The sequence below is a fragment of the Neofelis nebulosa genome, chromosome 14 (genome assembly GCF_028018385.1).
Source record: "Neofelis nebulosa isolate mNeoNeb1 chromosome 14, mNeoNeb1.pri, whole genome shotgun sequence".
Lineage (NCBI taxonomy): Eukaryota > Metazoa > Chordata > Mammalia > Carnivora > Felidae > Neofelis > Neofelis nebulosa.
In genome coordinates, this window is record NC_080795.1 from 21,555,553 (window position 1) to 21,576,554 (window position 21,002).

Here is a 21,002-nt window from a genome sequence, read left to right on the forward strand (position 1 = left end):
CCGCAAAATCAACTATATATTTACATTACAAATACAAACCCCAAAGTCGGCCACCCCCTCCTCTGAGACAGGAAGTCACGCAGTTGAATTATGCTTTAGCCCGGGCTGTGAATAAACTGTCAGGCAGCCCCTGAGTCCGACTTGTACAAGTGCCTAAGGAGAGCTTATCCTGAAGGAAGAGAAGTCTCTGAGCCAAAACTAACAAACAGGGCCCCTCAAGCGGAACAATGGTCCAGAAAACTCAGCAAAAAAGAAAATAAACTTCATTGGCAGTTTGTTTTCGACTGTTAAGAGCTTAGCTACAACTCTATCAAGATTTTTAAGAAGGTAAGACATTTCACACATCAGGCATTCACACAGCTGCTTGAGAGTTTATAGTGCAAATGTATCATCTTGTCTTGCCATGTCTAATCCACTTTAGGAGATACTTGTATCTTTTCTTTCCAAAGTAAACAGAACCACACCTCTGAGAAAGAGATGAACACTTCCTCTCCCCACCTCCACACCCCCGGGCCAGAGCTCAGTTTGAGTGAGCGGAATCTAGCTCTCAATTTGTGCTAATTCTATCAAAGAGGTAATGAAGGTTACAAATCAAGACTGAAGCGGGGGATGTTTTTTAGATCCCAAAGTATCTACACTCAAAACAAATGAACCTAAAGGATCGTATCTTCAAGAATTTTTTTTTAAATGTCTTTAAAAATGCATGTCATTCTAAAACTTACACAAGCAAACGCAGGTAAGGGTCTTTGTAGGTAGTTGCCAATATATTCTGGTTCCCAAGATTCTGTGAATCTCCACATGTAACTAAACTTGCAAGCATTTAAAAAAAAATTATTTGTCACAAGATGGGACATAGATTAACTATCCCCCTAATCCTATACCTGAGTCCCCTCTTTTTAAAAATATCTTTCTTTTCTAACTCAAATTAAGCCAGCATTACTTGGAGTTGAATCAAAAAGAATATATACAGTGTAATTAATAATAGATGGAAACAGCATTAACAAATAATGAGGGAAAAAAAACTACAGAAATGATGTTCTCAGTCATATCCAAATTTGTGCTTAATACTGCTCTTACATTTCAGTAACATGGAATTAAGATGATTGTGTTTGTGAGTTTTATTCTAATTTAACTGAAAATACTCACAGACCAATATTTTTCAACATTTGAAACTACTCATGGGAAGCGATTCACATACATGTAGAGAAACGAAAGAAATTTAAAAATTCCAAGGTAAAATGAAGATTCATCTATAGATTGCCTGTAGAGATTTGTAAAAGCAGGCAGAGAGAAATCATTGCAGAATTCCTTTATTTCTGTAAAACCTTAAATGGTGGAAACAAGGTCTCACCATATTTTTTTTAAACCATCAAAATTTAACATACTAATTTTTCTCCCTAACAACAAAGAAAAGTTAGATAAATTGCTTTGTTTTTTTCTAAACCTTTCACAAGCAAAGCCCCTGTTTTCTCTCAAGGCTGCCCATATTTTCAAGGGTTTTTATGACTTATTCAACAAGTAATTACCTAGATTTCCCATTTTAAGATCAAATTTATAAGTACTAATCTGAACTTCTGTTAAAAAGAAAGGAGAGAATAAGAGAAATGGGGGGGGGGTGGGAAGGAAAGAAAAGGAACAGATTACTATTCTGAGTAAATTTCTAACAGGCTAAAGCTTATATTACTTAATCACGGGTCTATAAGTAATTTTGTTAGATGTTAGAAAGAAAAAAGGGGCTTGATTACTATATTTGGGGGCTCGCAAGGGGCTTGAAAAATGGCAAGAAATATCAGCAGTATGTCTAATCTGTATGTGCTTTGTGTGAACCTTTCTGGAAAAAATATAGCAAGTTTTCTTCAAAATTATATGCTAACCCCAAAGGAACACAGAGAGCATTATGCATTTTGCTTCCTTGAATATGGAAAAACCACCTTGATCCTTACAGCCTTGCTTCCTCTCTTTCATTAAGCGCTGGGTAATAAATCATGGATTCACTAAATCTCAGCCGTGGTAGGGATTTTAGAGGTAATTCAGTTCCACCTTACTCCCATGCAGGAGCCTACAGCACACTATCAAGAAGTAGTAATGAGTGCTTAGAACAGCCTCGGCCGAATAGTGAGTGCCTAATAAATGTGATTTAATCACAGTTGTGACATCCAGACACCAAACATCTCCAAGGACATACATACAGCTGATATCTCCTAAGAAAATAAGCCTATTTCATGTTTTCCTGTACCTTGACATATTGAAGAACCATTCCTGGTCTAATGACTTAAAAACACACAACGTATGGAGAATTTAGCTATCAATATAAACGCCTTCTTTGGCACAACATAAAGGGACTCTTGGAACAATATCTTGACTAATTTAATACACACTATATTTTTCTTTCGTCTTTTTTCGCAAAATGCACTTATCGTCTTAGAACTTTTCCTTAAATTATAGGATTATAGACCTTATTTTTACTTTTACAAATGTCTTTAATATTATACTATCTTCTCTCATTTTTTTTTTAACGTTTATTTATTTTTGAGACAGAGAGAGACAGAGCATGAACGGGGGGAGGGGCAGAGAGAGAGAGGAGACACAGAATCGGAAGCAGGCTCCAGGCTCTGAGCCATCAGCCCAGGGCCCGACGCGGGGCTCGAACTCACGGACCGTGAGATCGTGACCTGAGCTGAAGTCGGACGCTTAACCGACTGAGCCACCCAGGCGCCCCTTCTCTCATTTTTTAAGGTAGGTAAGAACATCCTAAGATTGTGGGGCCTGCTCTTCCAAAGTAATATCAAAATCTATTCAATTCTTATTGGCAGTGTAGGTAAAAGCCACTAACTTCATTTACATTCCAGTAGATCACTTTTGTCCAAGAAGTTCATGCAACTTTCAAAGGACTCTAATGCTCCCAGTGATGAGAAGTTCACCATACAATCTCATAACTCACTTGTGTGAATTAGTGCATTATTCCTCCTGCTGTCATTGCTGATACTTCTGTGAATTAGTCCTCATTCATTGGTATAAATAGATCCCATGGTTCATTTGAAAATATCTGTTGCCTATATTGTTTTAAGATGGCAGGCTGACTCAGAGTTTAAATTTCAAATGTATCAGTAAGGAGTTTATTGATTTTGATTGGAATCAGTCACTGCACTTAAAAAATTATCCTATGCCAACAGAAAGATAACCATTTTTTAAAAGATAAAATGCTAATGATTAAGTTAAAATATAAATCTGATTTCCTTAGTCCATAGTAAATGACAAGTATATTTGCTTCCCAAACAATTTGGAACCTGAGGAAATAAGTCATTCTAATGTCTAAGCTGAACTTAACAAATGAACTTTAACGAGTCAGCTTTATGGATGAAATTGTTTTAAGTTGTTTGGGTTCTGTTTCACCACCTATTTCGAGGACACAAGTGGTTAAATTCAGGCATACTTAGCCAATTATAAACATTTTTCAGGTTAGATAACTTCATACACCCAAACACAAAGTCTTTTTTTAACCCATGTTTAAAGTTTACCCCGGGGCACCTGGATGGCTCAGTCGGTTAAGCATCTGACTTAGACTCAGGTCACGATCTCGTGGTTTGTGAGTTCGAGCCCCTCATGGGGCTCTGTGCTGACAGCTTGGAGCCTGGAGCCTGCTTCAGATTCTGTGTTTCCCTCCCTCTGCCCCTTCCGTGCTCATACTCTGCCTTTCTCTCTCTCTCAAAAATAAATAAACATTAAAAAAATTAAAGTTAACCCTCCCAGTTTACCAGATGAAGCCAGATAACAAATGTATGTTTTTAAGTGTTACACAGAAAGTTGAATGGACAAATCACTAAAAATCACTGATCTGAGCACTGACTGAAAAAGAAGTCAAATGTGTATTTGGTCATTGCCTTATGCCAAGAAACTTTTTTTTCTTTTTGTAAATGGAAATTACAAATGGACCTTTAAATAATAGATCATTTTAATAATAAATAATCTAGTATTTCTTTTTGGATACTATTTTTACATAATAAAAAAACCTAGTATTTATTTTTATCCTTGTAATACACGACTGGGGTTAAAGTTAATAGCTGGTTATTCAAAGCATAACATATTACTCTTGAAAAACACCCAAGAGGGCTGTAAATACTTTGAAAGAAATACAAAAGGCTCAGTAAAGATCGAGATCGGCATGTACTATATACCTTGCCAAATGATTTTTGATAGAATAAAAAAATCTGAGAATTTCTAGCTATCAAGTTACCTTAAATTCTGGGATCCCTAAAAGGAACATGAGTTTAGACACGAGTTAAGCAAAAACAAGAATTAGTGAGCACACAGTCATTCATTTCAATATCTGCACAGACCAGTACCAATTATCCTTTGCATCCCCTCACATTTTGCACGTCATTTCAAAATAAAAAAAAAAAAAATTAATGAAATGAAATCAGTAATTTAAACTTTTATTTTTTTTCCTTTCCCTTACGAAAGGAAGGGACATTGTTAAAGAGGACGCAGGAATTTGCGTTTGAATACCACCTAGAAGAAACATGCATTTGTTGTTTTTTAAGATGTGCTCTTGATAAACACATACATGCGTAGGCATATTGCTTTCTTGCTTAATAAATGTACTCATGTTCTCCTTTTGATCCTTACAACAATTCTGAGATACACAGGACTAAACTATTATCCTCATTTTAAGAAATGAAGACCCTGGCTCAGAGATGAACAGAGATTTGCACACCCCGGGGCCGGCGATGGAGTTAGGACTCAAGCCTTCAGTGACCTGCCAAGCCCACGCTCCCACTTCTGTATCCTCACGGGTCTCCCCTGACTTCAACTGGTAAGAGCCCAAGTTCAGTTACTGCTGTATGGATGTGAGATAGTTGTATATGTCCACAGGGTCACACAAATCAAAATTCTAGAAACAAGAGGATCTTAGTCTGATTTACGTTCAGTTTGAATTTGGGAGACCTCTTACAGAAATCTCAAGAATTCCTGTGAAATACAAACATTAATTGATCTAGTTTAACCTAGTAGAACACTTTGGAAAATTTCTCAAATGAACAAGATTTATTTGCAAAAGCACATGAAATTTTTGGTATAGGACTATCAGCCTGTTTTGCCCACCTATTTTTCTGTACGCATCTACATAAGTAAAACTAGCCTGTATCTTTCTTTTCTTTCGTAATCCTATTTTCATAAAAGGACATATGTAAAAATGAACCTCATTCTCTGCTCAAATTATCAGAAATTCCCTGTAACGGAGGTCTAATTAATGCATTTCACAGCAGTGGTGTTTGTTTTCCGTGTGCCTCTACCTTCGTGAAACCTGGCAGAGCAGGAAAAGCTGTGAGCTGAATTCTGGTCTGTTTCCAGAGGTGCTTGGTTTCCGGGAGCCATGTGAAGCAAAAGCTGCCAAGCACTTGTGAAGATGTCTCTCTGTTTACAAAATCTCCGCTCCGGGCAATTGTGCTTATTCATTCATTCACTGCATCAACCACAACATTGTTTTGCATCTACAATGTACAAAACAGAGGACTGATTGTCAAAGGACAGTAATTATTCCTCTCCTCTGTTGTCTGCCCTCGAACAGCTCCCTGGTTAGAAGGCAAGCAGATTTGAATACATGTGTGGACACTATAACATAGAATAAAATACACACTAATGAGCAGTTCGAAGCATTTATTGTGTCAAGGAGAAAAAGTTCTGTTTGGGGGAAGCAGATAAAGATAAATTGAGATTTGAATGTACCCAGCAGGCGAAGGGGAAAAAACAAACAAAACAAAACAAAACAAAACAATACAAAACAAAACAAAACCCTATGATTGATTCCATGTGAAACGCAATAGGTAAAATAAGAGTTATATTAATTCTTTTTATATAACTATGTGTATTATATAAATGTATCATCTATAATCAATATAATATTTTATTTCTATAGTTATATTATCAAGCTTTACTTCCATTCAAAAATATGGAGTAAAGATAATTTTAATGCAAAAAATGGGTGGATGGGATCACTGTATTCATTATCTATTGCTGTGTAACAAATCACCCCAAAACTTAGCATCTCAAAATAACAGACATTTATTATCTCACACAATTTTTGAGAGTCAGAAATCTGGGAGCAGGGTATCTAAGTGTTGCTGGATATGAGGGGCTCTCATGACAAGGCTCGTAGGCTGTTTGCTGGGGCTGCATCACTTAATGGCTGGATTCAAGCCAGTGAATCTACTTCCAAGAAGGCTCCATCACATGGAAGGAAAAGAAGGAGGTTTTAGTTCTTGGCCACATGGTCCTCTCCACAAGGCTGCCTCATTGTCCTCGCAACACGGCAACAGGCTTTCCCTCCAGTGAGTGATTCGAGAGAAAGCAAGGAGGAAGCCATATTGATTTTTATGACCTAGTATCCACAGTGCCATACCACGTGGGCTAACTTTTCTGCTTACTAGAAGTGAGTCACTAAGTCCAGACCATACCCAAGGGGAGGGGTTATCATCAAGAGGCTTTATGTTACAAAGGGAAGCATATCAAATAATTTGTACACGTATTTTTTTTTAATTTTTTTTAACGTTTATTTATTTTTGAGACAGAGAGAGACAGAGCATGAACGGGGGAGGGGCAGAGAGAGAGCGAGACACAGAATCGGAAGCAGGCTCCAGGCTCCGAGCCATCAGCCCAGAGCCCGACGCGGGGCTCGAACTCATGGACCTCGAGATCGTGACCTGAGCTGAAGTTGGATGCTCAACCGACTGAGCCACCCAGGCGCCCCTGTACACGTATTTTAAAATCACTACAAACACATTCAGGAGTGGGATACAAGATGCAGAAGTGCGTCTTTATTTATATTCCAAGCACCTTTTAAAATTAGTCATAGGAGCACTTGCATATGATGCTACATATAAACAAAATTATACAGCAATGTGGGCAGTGAAGAACCCTTATCATGATATTAGTGCCAGTATAAGGATATACTATGGGCTCTACAAATAGTATTCATTGACTGAGGGATGAAGAGGTTGCAAAAGGAAAAAAAAAAAAAAAAAAGGAGGCCTTAGAAGTGGGAACTAACTACGCAATGGGATCGTCAAACGGAGTACTTGGTGAGGTAGCAAAAAGCGATGGGTCCTTTGTCCCATGCCTCGGCGACCATCACGCATATTTATTTTGTGATGCCTAAACTTTACTAACTTTGATTATCCAGTAAAATATGAACTCTAATAGAATCATTCTTTGTTAGAAGCAAAAGAGACCTTCTTCTCCATCCCTCATTTTTTAAGTGAAAACAATGAGGCCAGAGGAAGAGAAGCAGTCACATCCAAGATGGCAGAGCTAGCCTGAGAGGAGCCAAATGAAAGGTCTTGAAAAAGGGTGGAGGCACAATTGTAGACCTCCCTGCAAGTGCTAACAAGAGAACGATGGCGGGAGCCTCCGTCTCTCTTCGGCACTGACATCAGCCTGTGGCTCTGTTCTGCATTTCCTATACTTCCATGCCACAACTGTAGACGTGAGACCTTCTCACCTGCAGAGCCCAAAATACTTACCGTCTGGTCTTTCACAGAGAAAGTTTAGTATATGATTGCTGTATTGAAATGGTTTGCCTATTCTAGCCCACACTCGGGGTGATTACTGTCATCCCCTAACTGAGATGTAAACCAGGAGGTTTTCTTTTTTTCCTTTAAGTATTTAAGCTGCCCTTCTTGCCTCCAAAAACATTTTTAAAAAAACACCCAAAAAACAAACAAACAAACAAAACCACACAGGAAAAACCCAAGTCCCAAAGTCTGTACTTTTACTTGCACAGAGAGAGACGTACATAGTATCGTTGCTGATGCTCATATACATCTGGATCCGAAACCACAGTTAGTAAGAGGACAGAGGCAGATCGGAGGCAGTGAGTCTGACCGGTTAGATGCCCTCTCTCCTTTCTTCCCAGCATCAGCCACAAGCAATTTTCATCCCTGTCACGCTCCATCTGTTTGGTACCTATGGACCAAGTGAGCCATACCAGGACACAAGCTGCCAGCCAGCTCAGATAAACAAACGTTTACTGAGTGCATGTAAAGGGCTTGACCTTGTGGTTGGCCCTAGAAATATAAACAAGTCACTGTCCTGGCTCTGGAGCAATTTTCCTGTCTAGGTTTTATTCTTCACCTAAAATACCCAGCTGGTAACCTGGTGCCCAATCTGAACGCTAACGGCCAGTCTCTTCCAGACTCTCAGATCACATTCCAACCTGGTCTCTATAATGTGCCCAAACCAGCCGTGCCTGTGCAAAGGGGAAAGTGTGCCTAATTCCTTCCAGCATGGTCTGACATCCCGAGGCATAACCTCATCTTAACCCTGGGAATGTGTGTCCATTATAATTAAACTAAGAGGTAGGACCTCATCTTCCCCCAATCAAATCCATGTCAATTAAATAACAACTTGTGTGGTGTAAGCGCTCACCCCATGTGTACCTGGCATGTTGGAAATAAAATTCGTGACACCCGAAAACACCGACATAGTATTATATTGTAAGCCAGGCACCTTTCTAAGTACTGTCACAGAAACTATCTCGTTCACTCTGCACACCAACCCTGTGACATGTTATTACCTTCTACGGAGCAGTGTAGAAGCAAGAAAGCTCGGTTCATGAAGCAAGAAAGCTCACTCCTGAACCCTGGGAGTCAGCCTCCAGAAACTGATCTTACTCACTCGATGTCCTTCAGACGTTATTTCTAACCGCACAACCATACCAGGAAGGTATTACTATCCCTTTACAAACGAGGAAGAACCAAGGCTGAGAGAGGGTTCAAAACTTGCCCCAGTACAGAGCAAAGAGAGAAGCAGGGATATCTGACTCAAAATGTCCTGCCTTTGGGAAAGGTGCCCCCAAGGGCTTGGAACTAGTAGCTATGCATATAGGTTTACAGTTTACACAGTGCTTTGGCACAAGTAATCTCATTTCTTCATCACAGACACCCAGCAATATAGACCTTATTATCTCTGGGCTAAACCCAAAATTGCGACTGAGAAGCTGAAATAATTTTCCCAAGGCCCCGTATTTGAGCTGTGACTCCAAAACAGGTATTCTGATTCCACATCAGTGTTTTCTTCACTCTGCCTAATTGCCTTCCCATTTCCAGGTTAGGATCTATTCGCTGTGCACCCATCACAACCACTTTTGCCCCAGCTCTAAGCTCTACTACTGAAAATGGAAAGCATCACTGCTCTCAGAAGGGTCAAGGGAGAGAAGAAATACTAGTATGTTACGGATGCAGCTTAGAGCTGATAGTTGTAAAAAGAACCTTTATTCATCAGGAAAGAATTATTCACTCTTAGAGATTTCCATCCACATGGTCAGAATGTAGGTGATGGCACATCAAGGGCTATATCTCCCCATCTATAAGATGTTGAGGTAAGACTAGAACCGTGGTTTCAAACTGGTGCCTCTGAGGAGGTTTCCCGAAGGGCCATAGGGAGCATCTACTGAGTGGTCTGCCCAGCCCCCTCCTCTGGGAATTGCCATGTTTCTGCTGCAGCTCCCTGCTCCATCAACCACAGAATCATGACCCATGCAGGACCAATCAGAACCTCTGTTTCTGCACAGCAGATGGCCCAGCAAGCCAGAGACGTACAAGGGGAGTAGAGAAAGCCAGCCCACAATCAGAGAAGGGACTGGAGGACATGTGCAGAGAAAAGCAAGAAGAAAACTGCCTTGATTCCCTGGTTTCCTTCTTTTTTGCAGACTTCCCTTTTGTTTGCTTAAGCCAGCCCATGGTGACCCCCATGACGTGCAACCAAATAAACCAAAGTTACGCCGAGATGAGAGGAGGGATGGGTAGGCAACTAGAAAAGGTTTTATTTTAGGCCTCACATTTTTATTGGGCTTGGTTATGTGTTAAATTGCTCCCTCCCCCGCCGCCAAAAGGTATGTTAAAACTCCTGCTTCCCCATACCTGTGAATGTGACCTTATTTGGAATAGGGTCTTTGCAAATGTTATCAAGTTAAGATGATTTGATTGGGCTCCAAGGCAATTACTGTGCTTATAACAAGAGAAGAAGAGACACAGACACCAAAAAGGGTGCATGCCATGTGATGATGTGAGAGAGGTCAAAGTGCCACAGCCGTAAGCCACGGAGTGCCAAGGAGTGTTAGCAGACCTCCAGAAGCGACAAAGAAGCAAGGGAGAAGTACCTGATGGGTTTCAGTCACCTTGATTTTGTACTTCTGGCCTCCAGAAGCATAAGACAATACATTTCTGTTATTTCATACCACTCACTTTATGGTAGTTTGTTACAGCAGCCTGAAGAAACAAATATAGGCTTCTGATAAGATGCTCTTGCTTAAAAACAAAAAAAAGAAATTGAAAACCACTGAATTCTATTTTAAATTTCAGTCACTTAACAATTTCACTTATAAAACATCTCATTCATGGGGAAGCTGAATAAATGAAATCCTGATTTAATTTGTAATTTCCCAGTTTGTTTTATTCCTATGTATTGTGTAACTATTTTCAGTAACTTCTACTCAACGGTGTACTTCTCTGCTAATAAAATAAATATTTCATTTTTCCAATTTGGTTAAAAGTCACTTTTCATCTTAGGATCTTCAAGGACAGGAATAAGGTACACACATATTTTATTTAATGGTTTTCTTGTAAAATCCAGCATCTCAGCAAAAGCTGGAGGTAGCATTTCAAATTTGCCATAAGTTAAGACATAAGAGGCATAGTTACAAAAATACAATGGGGCCTTCAAATATTTTTATTCCAAAAAGCTTTAGAATGTCATCATTTGAAATTTTTATAATGAAAGCAAGTTAGCAATCTAGTATTTCTAACAAAATATTTCTCTAGAAGAGTCTCAGGAGACCCGATTCCCCGCACAGCTGACAACACGTGACCAAACAAATGTAGCGTTAGTGCTTATAACTGGCATTGGTATCATGGTTGCATTTTTATTTTTTTAAGTTTATTTATTTATTTTGAGAGAGCGAGCAAGCAGGGGAGGGGCAAAGAGAGAGAGAGAGAGAGGGAGAGAATCTCCAGCAGGCTTCGCACTGTCAGCTCAGAGCCAATGTAGGGCTCGAACTCGCCAACTGTGAGATCAAAACCTGAGCTGAAAATCAAGAGTCAGACTGACTAAACCGACTGAGCCACCCAGGCACCAATGATGGTTGCGTTTTTGAAATTTTATTGTAAACTTGCAGCTGGCCAGATTTTTTTTTATCTGTTACTATGTTTTTCTAGAGATAGGTCCAATAAAAGTGCATTATAATTATATCACACGTCTCAGTTTTTAAAAAACTTGAAAATACATGATCCTACTTACCTACAAAATTGCAGTTTTAAACAGTAGTTAAATATGATCATCTCTGTTTTATTGCTGAAGAGACTGAGGCTAGGAAATCTGCCCCAGGTCATACAAAGTCTTCTGACTCCAGACATAAAATGTGGTTTTCAAGATACCAGACTGTCTACCTAACTCACATACAAGGGTCAGGTGATTGCATGGTGGGTTTTTAACTGCTGACCTCACAGCTTCTAAGAAAAATACAGTGATTTATTTTTTAATTCGCTTTTTTTCCCAAAGAGCTACTAGATGCTTTTCGTATCTTGACATGATTTCCTTCTAGAAATCCTCATACACCAAAGAAACAGAAAGACACAGCCATTGCTTGGCTCTTTGATGTTTGTTTCAGAGGTGTTTCACCTCAGAGAGGATCCATCGTGGCTCTCCTGAGGGACAGTGGAGCTCTGCTCCCCGAATGAGGACTCCACAAGAGGTGACAGAGGAGTAGTCAGAACCATGATGGAAAGCTCTATACACCTCCTCCTCTCCTTTCTGTCCTCGCGAGGCAAACTAAAGAGTGGATAAAGCTTATAAAATCACATGAGCTACTTCTTTGTAGAGGTAGAAAGCACACATGCAGAACATTTCAGAATACGACAAGTGGAATTTACGATTTAACATTTTTGCCCAGTGCTATGTCGACTGAGGACCAAAATGAGAAGCTCCTGGACCTCTGCCCATGGTCCCTTGTCACTTGATCATTGCATTTGCAAAGCACCTCTGGGGTCAAGACGCTAAATTATAGGAATATGATATTTTTTAATGTTCAAATCATCATTTTCCCTCCCTCAAAGTGTCACAGGTCACCTCAAAACTGAGTTTCAAATCTCACAGTGCAGAACAGCACCAAGATTAGGACCATTCCCACTTCACTGACCACTGAGGGCCAGAGGATTTCTTTTCAGTTTCTCCCACATGGAGACCCTCTGGGCTCACAGTTGTCAAGGAACTAAAAGAACACTGGTGGGGCACTTATGAGCATCCTGCCCAGCCGAGATGCCAGGGATTAAAGGAAGAGGGGAGAAGCCTTCGCTGTCTCTTTTCCCACCTAGTCACATATCTTTTTATCCAGGGAGTAGAGAAGGAACCATCGGGACCTGAGAATCACTGTTTACAAAGGCAATAGAGATTCATAATATTATGCTGAAACCTCGCAAGAAGGTTTTTTTCATTAAAAAAAAAAATACCATTTCTCTCCTGAGGAAACTAAAACTCCTACTCCTATAAGAAATCTGATTAGGGAAACAGGTATGAAGTCTTATTAGAAGAGTTCATTAGCAGAGGTAATTCTGTGAGCAAAGAGCTACAGAGAAGAAAGTAAGAATTACAAAAATAAAGCTGAAAAGGACACTGGGTTAAATGAAGTTCAGTCTCTTCATTTTATAGGTGTAGAAATTGAGGTTCCCAGAGAAATGCATAAAATATATTTAGTATTTTATAAAAAGAATGTGGACTGTGAGATACTACTCAACAACAACAACAAAATACTGATTCAATGCAATGACGCTGATGAATCTCACAAGCCTAACGATAAAAGAAAGAAGGAACATGGGGCGCCTGGTGACTCCGTCGGTTAAGCATCTGACTTCAGCTCAGGTCATGATCTCCCGGTCCAGTCTGTGAGTTTGAGCCCCGCTTCGGGCTCTATGCTGACAGTTTGGAGCCTGGAGCCTGCTCCAGATTCTGTGTCTCCCTTGTTCTCTTTCCCTCCCCAACTCACACACTGTCTCTCTCTGTCTCTCAAAAATGAATAAATGTTAAAAAAAATTTTTTTAAGAAAAGAGTGAAACTGCTTCACTCTTACATAGCAAAAAGAAAAAACCTCAAAAAGATATGTAATGAGATTGCCCCATAAACACAACTGTTATAATACACAAAAATATTTTTAATCATTGTATCTTTTTTAAAATGTTTATTTATTTATTTCTGAGGGAGAGAGTGAGCAAGGGAGGGGCAGAGAGAGATGGAGAGAATCCAAGCAGGCTCTGCGCTGTCAGAACCCACGAACCTTGTGGCTCCAACCCACTAACCGTGAGATCATGACCTGAGTTGAAATCAAGAGTCGGATGCTTAACCAACTGAGCCACCCAGGCACCCCTAATCATTATATTTTTTACCTATTGTTTAAATTTTAGTCTCAGATCTTAATTTCTTAATTCTTTTTATTTATTTTTATTTTAGAGAGAGAGAGCATGAGCAGGAGAGAGGGACAGAAGGGAGAGAGAGAGAGAGAGAAAGAGAATCTTAAGCAGTCTCTGTGCTCAGCATGGAGCCCGACAAAGGGCTCAATCCCACAACCCCGGGATCATGACCTGAGCTGAAACCAAGAGTCAGTCACTCAACTGACTGAGCCATCCAGGTGCCCCTTAATTCTTAAATTAGATTTGTGTAATACAAAATATCCAAAAAATATATATATTATCGGAATTTGCAGATACTGTTAAATTTCCTAGTTATTCTCCCACATATCAATTTACATCAACATTAAGGAGAAAAGTTACAAAAAAGAACACAGTAAGTAGTAAGTTTTCAGTGAGTTAAATTTTTCATTTATTTCATATGCACTTCAAAAATATTTTTTTTATCTTTTTTTTTAATTTTTTTTAACGTTTATTTATTTTTGAGACAGAGAGAGACAGAGCATGAACAGGGGAGGGGCAGAGAGAGAGGGAGACACAGAATCGGAAACAGGCTCCAGGCTCTGAGCTGTCAGCACAGAGCCCGATGCGGGGCTCGAACTCAGGGACCGTGAGATCATGACCTGAGCCGAAGTCAGACGCTTAACTGACCAAGCCACCCAGGCGTCCCTCAAAAATATTTTTAACATCATAATAAAATCAAATACACCAGGCCCGTTACAGGAGTTTAAAAGGACAAACAAGCTCAACGGGTCAAGGGTCCTTTGCCTGTTTAAGTTAAAAACTACACCTTACGGAATGAACTGGAAGTGCTTTATGTGAATTACCTCACAAGATGACTTAGGAGATCCATAAAATACACCCTGTAATTGCATACAGTCTGACTGCAAAAGCACTCTGATAGCACTTGACCCTTTGTTATTAAAATCCTTATCCATTAGCAGTTACTGCTTATTGCATAACACCAACAGGTCTTGTAAAACACGCATTTACAGGAACCACAACAGCATTACTAAAGATCACACTTCAGGTTTGAAAAACAATTCTACTGTGGACAAAGCTGAATTATGAAACCACAGGTCTGAAAGCATCACCTATGGTCAGAGAACCTAAAAGGCAAAGTCACATGTGCCATCCCAAATACTGCCATGGACGTTTTCCCTAACAACTTTCGCTTACAGACATGCTCTTAAAAAATTAATATCTGTTGCCTTATTCAAGTTCTGAGTAACTCAAAAAATATATATAAGATTACCTCTAATTGGGAATATTTGTTGATGAGCCAAAGGAAGCTTACTTTCTTCCTGAGATGAACCTGAGGAAAATTTCTGAATCGTTTCTCTTCTGCTCACAAGATAAACAAATGAAATAAAACCTAAGAGACCTAAGGTTCTCCTTAATATAAAGCACATTCGAGAGTTGATCAAACTGTGAAAGTACCACACCGAACACACGTTTTAAAGATACACACGCACACATGTATTCATATAACAAATGCACACAGACTATCCAAACCATCCATCTCAAGTTTTATGAGACAAGTACAGGTTTTCCCAGAGGCAAAGGAAAATAGAAACCTTAAAACTACATTATTCATATTGGTGTAATTAAGTCATACTATAAAGGTTGGCATTTTTCTTCTAGAAGTCTACTTTTGATAACCAGTATCTCTGAGACAGATATAAATTAGGTTAGCTGATTAAATAGTGTACTACTTAATTCATAACTTCTAAAATCATTAAAAATTGGTACAGAGCTTTTGAGGAATTTCCAGACACTCGGGTTACAACAAAAATAGTAATTATGATTTTAAAAGTAATAACTCTTTCCCTCGGATTGACATTCTGTTTACTTACAGACTGTCCGTTCATCCCCCGGGGGTCTTCCATTGAAGGGTTTTCTTCTGAATTATATATGGGCTATTAGCTACACACTTCTTCAAAGGGTTCCAACAGCCCTGCACCTGTGCAGAATAGAGCATCAAGCGGCCGTATTAATTGTGTGGCATGAAATCAAGAGCTGATCTTTGCGTCTGCAGCTTTCCATGTGCCTGCATGTATACACAAGTCAAGAACGCTTACCTTCACTGAGTGAATCTTTAAAATAAATGTTACGGGCTCACTGTTTATCACGATTTGCATGAGCCAAATGTGGCCAAATTATAGCTCAGTGCGTCTGCTGGAAGCAGCCGCAGGCCAAGGGAAAAAAAGAATGGAGAGGCCAGCTAGAGGGCTTTCCAGACACATTATTTTTGAGCCACCAGGACAAGAGCTTTTTTCTTTTTCCTTCTTGAATTCAGTTTCTCCAAGCTATTTATCAACGTCAATTGTACCATAATGCAAAGAGGAAATAGTAACAAAGAGATATGATTGTAGTCTGGGCAAGGATAAAAGAGAAAAAGTCTAGAGTTGAGTGTTTTACCCTCAGGGCAAGGATATTATTATACTATTTCTTAGCAAGTTTACATTAGGTCACAGTTTCACGGTTGATCAGTTCTGAACCTTCAGAGACTCAACACCTTCGAGAAGCATGGGCTCTGGGGATGCTTCAAGATGGGAAGAATAAGTGTAGTATTTTGAAACATATTCTACAGTTAGTTATCTTCAAACAACAACAACAACAACAACACACAGTCATCTTGTTGCCCATTCTCATTTCCTAACTTTCCAAATTGATTCTCATGCTTATGCTCAAATGAGGAACCCAGAAGAGTCTCTCAGATTCTCTTACGTGCGCTTAGCAACTGAGAAATTTTTCTAGGTGCCTCGCATCACCTCCAACATAGATATTTGAATATTATGGAATTTAAAAAAATCGGTATGATTTGGATATCGCCCAAGACAAAATTATGGAACAGAGAATACATAGCTGTTTAACCTCAATATCACATTTTGTAGAAATACTTGAACTTCTGCATGTTAGCCTGGTGGGAACACCACCGGACTGGAAGTCAAGAGATGAGAATTCAGGTTCTGACTCTGGCGCTAACCAGGTGAATGATCTGAGGTCAATAATTTATCTCTCTGAGCCTCAGTTTTTATTATCTGTGAAATGGGAGCTTTCAATTGGATGATTTCTTACAGGCATATGTTTGATATGTCTACTTTAATGATTGTTTGCATTTACACACATAATCTTCAGGTAAAAGATCTCAAGCTTGGATGATTTGGGATGTAATTTTAAAATGTTGGAGTAATTGTCTTTGTGTTGGTTTTACTCACAATCGTCCAAGCTGGAAAATGTATGCCTTACCCACTGCCAAAGCAAAGGTGATGCTTCTTGGGCAACCTGAGATTCATGAATAACTAGACTCCTAAAATTTTGAGAATCCTTATGACGGCACAGTGTTTTTGTAATTTTAACGAGAAATTATGTTATAATTTCAGGTCATAAGTAAATAAAAAATCCTGTGGATGTATTTACGGTCTACGAAACCAAGAAAACACAATATGGTACTCTATTTCAAATTCCTTAAAATTTCAGAACTGAATCTTCAAATCCACCCCTACCATTGCTTGTAGAGGATTCCTTGCATAATCAAGGAAGCGATATTATGGAAACTAGACTTTTTCCATTGCTTGAGTAACTCTCTCGAGGCACATTAGCTTTTCTAGGCGATAAGGCAACTTTTAAAAATAATAATAATAATGCTGCCTTACATTGGTCAAACCCTTTACAGTTTACAAAGTGCTTTCACATAAACTGCCCACAGGGCACCTATATGTGCTGAGACAAAGTCCAGTCTCATTCCTCACAGAAGGGGGCGGGCCCAAGACAAAGCCCCCTCTGATTCCCCCTAAATTCCCATCCTCTCCATACCTGTCCTGAGAACATGTTTCAATCAAAATCTGTATATTTGATATTCCAGGATTATTTCCCATGTGTTTCTTTTCCATATTTCCATATTGAACTTACTGAACAGTTTAAGGTATTAAGAATGGTCAAGTTACATGAGCATGAAAGCTATTTCATTTGTAATTTTATTTCTTCTGAAGATGAAACTGTTCTGTACCATATGCTGTATTTGTTATTGTTTCCTGGGCTAAAACAGAAAAGACTGAGCTTATTGAGAAGTCAAAAGAGTCAGCCTTCATCTACTTCAGATAGATGTCTCCACGGAGAAAGACTACCACTCGAAAATTTTTAAAAAAGCACAGAGAGCCATGGACTTTATTTACAAATCCTCCACTGCTTGCTAAGTCAGCATAGTTGTTTCCAGATTTCTACATGTCAATCCAAACCGTGCAATAGATGCCACGACTAGGTCTACCGATGTTTAGGAGCCTGGCTTTAGTAAACCCTTAATTCCCTTGGTGCACTTGATTTTTCATGGTTTATAAATAAGCCTGCCCCCATTATAGCACTTACCTAATGGGACTGTAATTACTTCTCTACCTGTCTCCCGCACTAGACTGTAGCTCCATGAGGCCTAGGACGATGCCTCCCTCTCTCATTCAGGTCACATATGGCACTCATTAAATATTTTGAATGAGTGGATGAATGAATGAATGGTGTTATCGATACATGGCAAGTTTTTAATACATGTGAACTCCGAGATAGAATTGGGTGGGCAGTCAAATAGTGGTGCTATCATTCAATCAACTTTAAAAGTATCCATCAAATTTCTGGTCCTGAACATTTGTTTCAAGTACCCAGGAAATAGGCTCAAGTAGAAAACAGTTTACTTGACGCCTATCTGCCTACCTACTTACGTACTTACCCACTTATTGCACACATAAAGAGTAGCTATTCATAAAACTGTTCAGACCTACACGTAAATACATACGGAGTAGTCAGAGGTGAACTCTCAGAGACTTTGTTTAAACCAACACGTGGTCCCTAGAAAAGAAGGAATCGAGGAACGTTCAAGGAGGCTCATCTAAATACAGAATGGTGAGGGCAGATACGCACGGATGGGAAGGCCAGTTGGTTGAGATTTGTTTGGGGAGATTTGTGGAGCGCCAGAGGCAGGTGCCTTGGTAGCAGGGGTGTCCCTACAAGGACAGGGAGCCATGAGCCTGGTGGCAGTTGGATCCCCGTTCACGCATCCACCCCCAGCACTCACCTTGCCAAAGCAGGGTGTATTCGTCACAATACGCCAAATCCTTTACTTACCTACTCCTGAGTCAACTCTTATGGCACCCTCCCTAAGAGGGGTGCCCCCTGGAGTTGTACACCATGGAAGGCCACCCCTCTGTTAGCCACGGAGGTGTAAGCTTTCCTGATAAAAAGGCAAGGGACTGAAAGACAGCCTGAATCTCTGCTGGCCAACTTCACTGTTCTGGAGTCAGTTATCCACTCTGAGCACGGAGGAAAAGCCTGGAAGTCTCTTCCTGAAGTGTATTTCAACAAGCTCTTAAGTAGGAAGAAAAGATCAACGGAACAAAATAGTGAAAAATAGCTGCGCGGCTGGGCACACATGTAAATAGGATTTGACTCCTCCTATTGGCCAGTTGCATGATGCCACCTGCGAAAACTGCTCTCCCGGGGCGGACGGTGGGAATCAGCCCCTTCCCAGGCCACTATAGCTCACAGAATACAGGGTAGGGGCATTCCCAGCTCAGAGTGGTGTGGCTCCTATCTTGCATTCACAGTCCCAGGCCAGATGCTAGCCTCGGCATGCGGTGCTGAGAGGAACCATGCAGGTGACGAGAGGGATAGCAGGAGGCAATCCCGGGCAAGAAGGAGATCTGGAGGACGGGCCCTGTGTGAGCTGGTCTTTTCAGCATCTGAGGGGACGATGCCTTCTTCAGTCCAATCCCCTGGACTATTGATGAAACACCACTGAAAAGCTAATTTTGTTACGGGGACTCGCTGAACACAGGATTAATGGGGGGAAATCTCCATAGCTCTGAACCTAATGTTTCCTGGCTTCAGTAAAATTTTCACTCCACATAGGTGCTTCCTATTCGTTTCTACCCAGTGGCAAAAGCCGGGCAGCAGATAAAATAAGCAATAGCACCTCTCCTTACGTGGGAACATTTATCTTGCTTTTACCTTAGTTCCAGCTCATCCAAAACATCCTGGCCATTGTCAAAACAAAATATTGGGAGAAGTTAAGTTGGCATAAGTGTGTGAATTACGGGGGCATAAAACAGACGGAGAGAGGGTCTTGTCAAGCAGGCTCTTGGGACAGACCTTCCAGATTGAAGAAAACTCAGGTGGAGACTAAGAGGATTGGGAAGAAAATAATATTTTAAAAAATATGATGCATCATCTCTATTTTAATTTTTCCTGCCGGTTTTGAAAAAAATGGGTTATATTTCAGCTGGCACGTAAATCATCTGTAATGAAGCAGCGACCCATCAGACACTGTGAATAACTTGTGGCTCCTTGGATGAAAGAATATTTTCATTACAGAGCCCCATCACTTTAATCTTTGCTGTCTCACCAAGTGTTGAGTTTTCTAACATTCCTGAGAAGCAGAAGGAAACTAGCGGTTGAACATTGCTTTATAGAAAAGAAAAGGGCTATTCTGAAGTGTGTCCCCAGAAGACTACAACTATGGATTGAATAAACATATCAAATCAAGGGGTCTTTAAGAAAATTTACAAACAGAAGCCTGCAGTGAAACGAACCGCCGGATGAATGACCTCCAGGGACCTACTCAGCTGGCAATTCCATGGTTCCCAAAGCCACAAGAGGCCGTGTGGCACTGTCACCTCTTCTTTGCTTTACTCACCTTCCTAAGAAATGTGGTTATATCAAAGAGATATAGGTGGGTGAGATTCAGAAAGCAGATACGCAATCATCTCTCAGATTGTTAAGGAGCACATCCAGCCACTGAAGCCATTCATTGAAAAAAAGCAAGTTCAGCTCTATGTTGGTGAATGTCTTCTCCAGCTGGAGATAAAGTTTCTACAGAAATAAATGTCCACAACAATTTGCTCTTATAGCTGTTCCACGGATTTCCTGGTACTACTGTTTTAAACATGAGGCCTGTCTATTCATTATAGAACTTCTATCCAAATACGACCAGATTTCTGCTTCCACCATATGTAACTTCCTTCTCATTTCAGATGAAGAATGGAAAGCGTGGGGACAATCAAATGAGTTGAAACCAATTAGGAAAATTAATGGCATGTGTTTATCGAGCAACTGAAGTTCAACTCAAACTACGTTTTGAGAGAGCGGCAGACCCACACAGTCTTGTAATGTAGCACTTCACACATGGACAATATTAAGAAAACTCTAGAGAAACATGCCCATAGTCCCATCAACTCAACTTACTTTAGGAAACTATAATCACAGCGAATCATCAGGCTTGCTTGGTTTTCGCTTTCTCTGAACCTCGTTGCATAAGTATTTTACAGTCTACATTTGTCATTCTTAACGCCCCTGTAATTTATGTTCCATCAGGGAGATAATCCCATAAGGTGGGAGATTTGGGGTTTGTTTCACTCTTGCACTATGGCATCCAACACTTCAAAATCTGCATTCATCAAGCTCTTGGCCTTCTTTTTAATGCTTTCTTTAAGCACAAATTCCAAACGGTGTAATCAGAGGATCAAACGATCTGGTGTCTGAAAGTAGTAATTCTTGTAAAGTGAGGTC

At 40.0% G+C, this 21,002-nt stretch overlaps 1 protein-coding gene across 6 annotated transcripts in view; it reads right to left on the reverse strand.

Annotated features, from left to right (window-relative positions):
• EYA1 (EYA transcriptional coactivator and phosphatase 1) overlaps window positions 1-21,002 on the reverse strand; it is a 354,086-nt gene that overhangs the window by 326,198 nt on the left and 6,886 nt on the right. For all 6 annotated transcript variants that reach the window (XM_058699812.1, XM_058699811.1, XM_058699809.1 and 3 more), the window contains exon 2: window positions 15,305-15,411. In XM_058699812.1, the coding sequence (XP_058555795.1) occupies window positions 15,305-15,337 (33 nt within the window). In that variant the 5' untranslated portion in view covers window positions 15,338-15,411. The remainder of the gene's footprint in view (window positions 1-15,304; window positions 15,412-21,002) is intronic.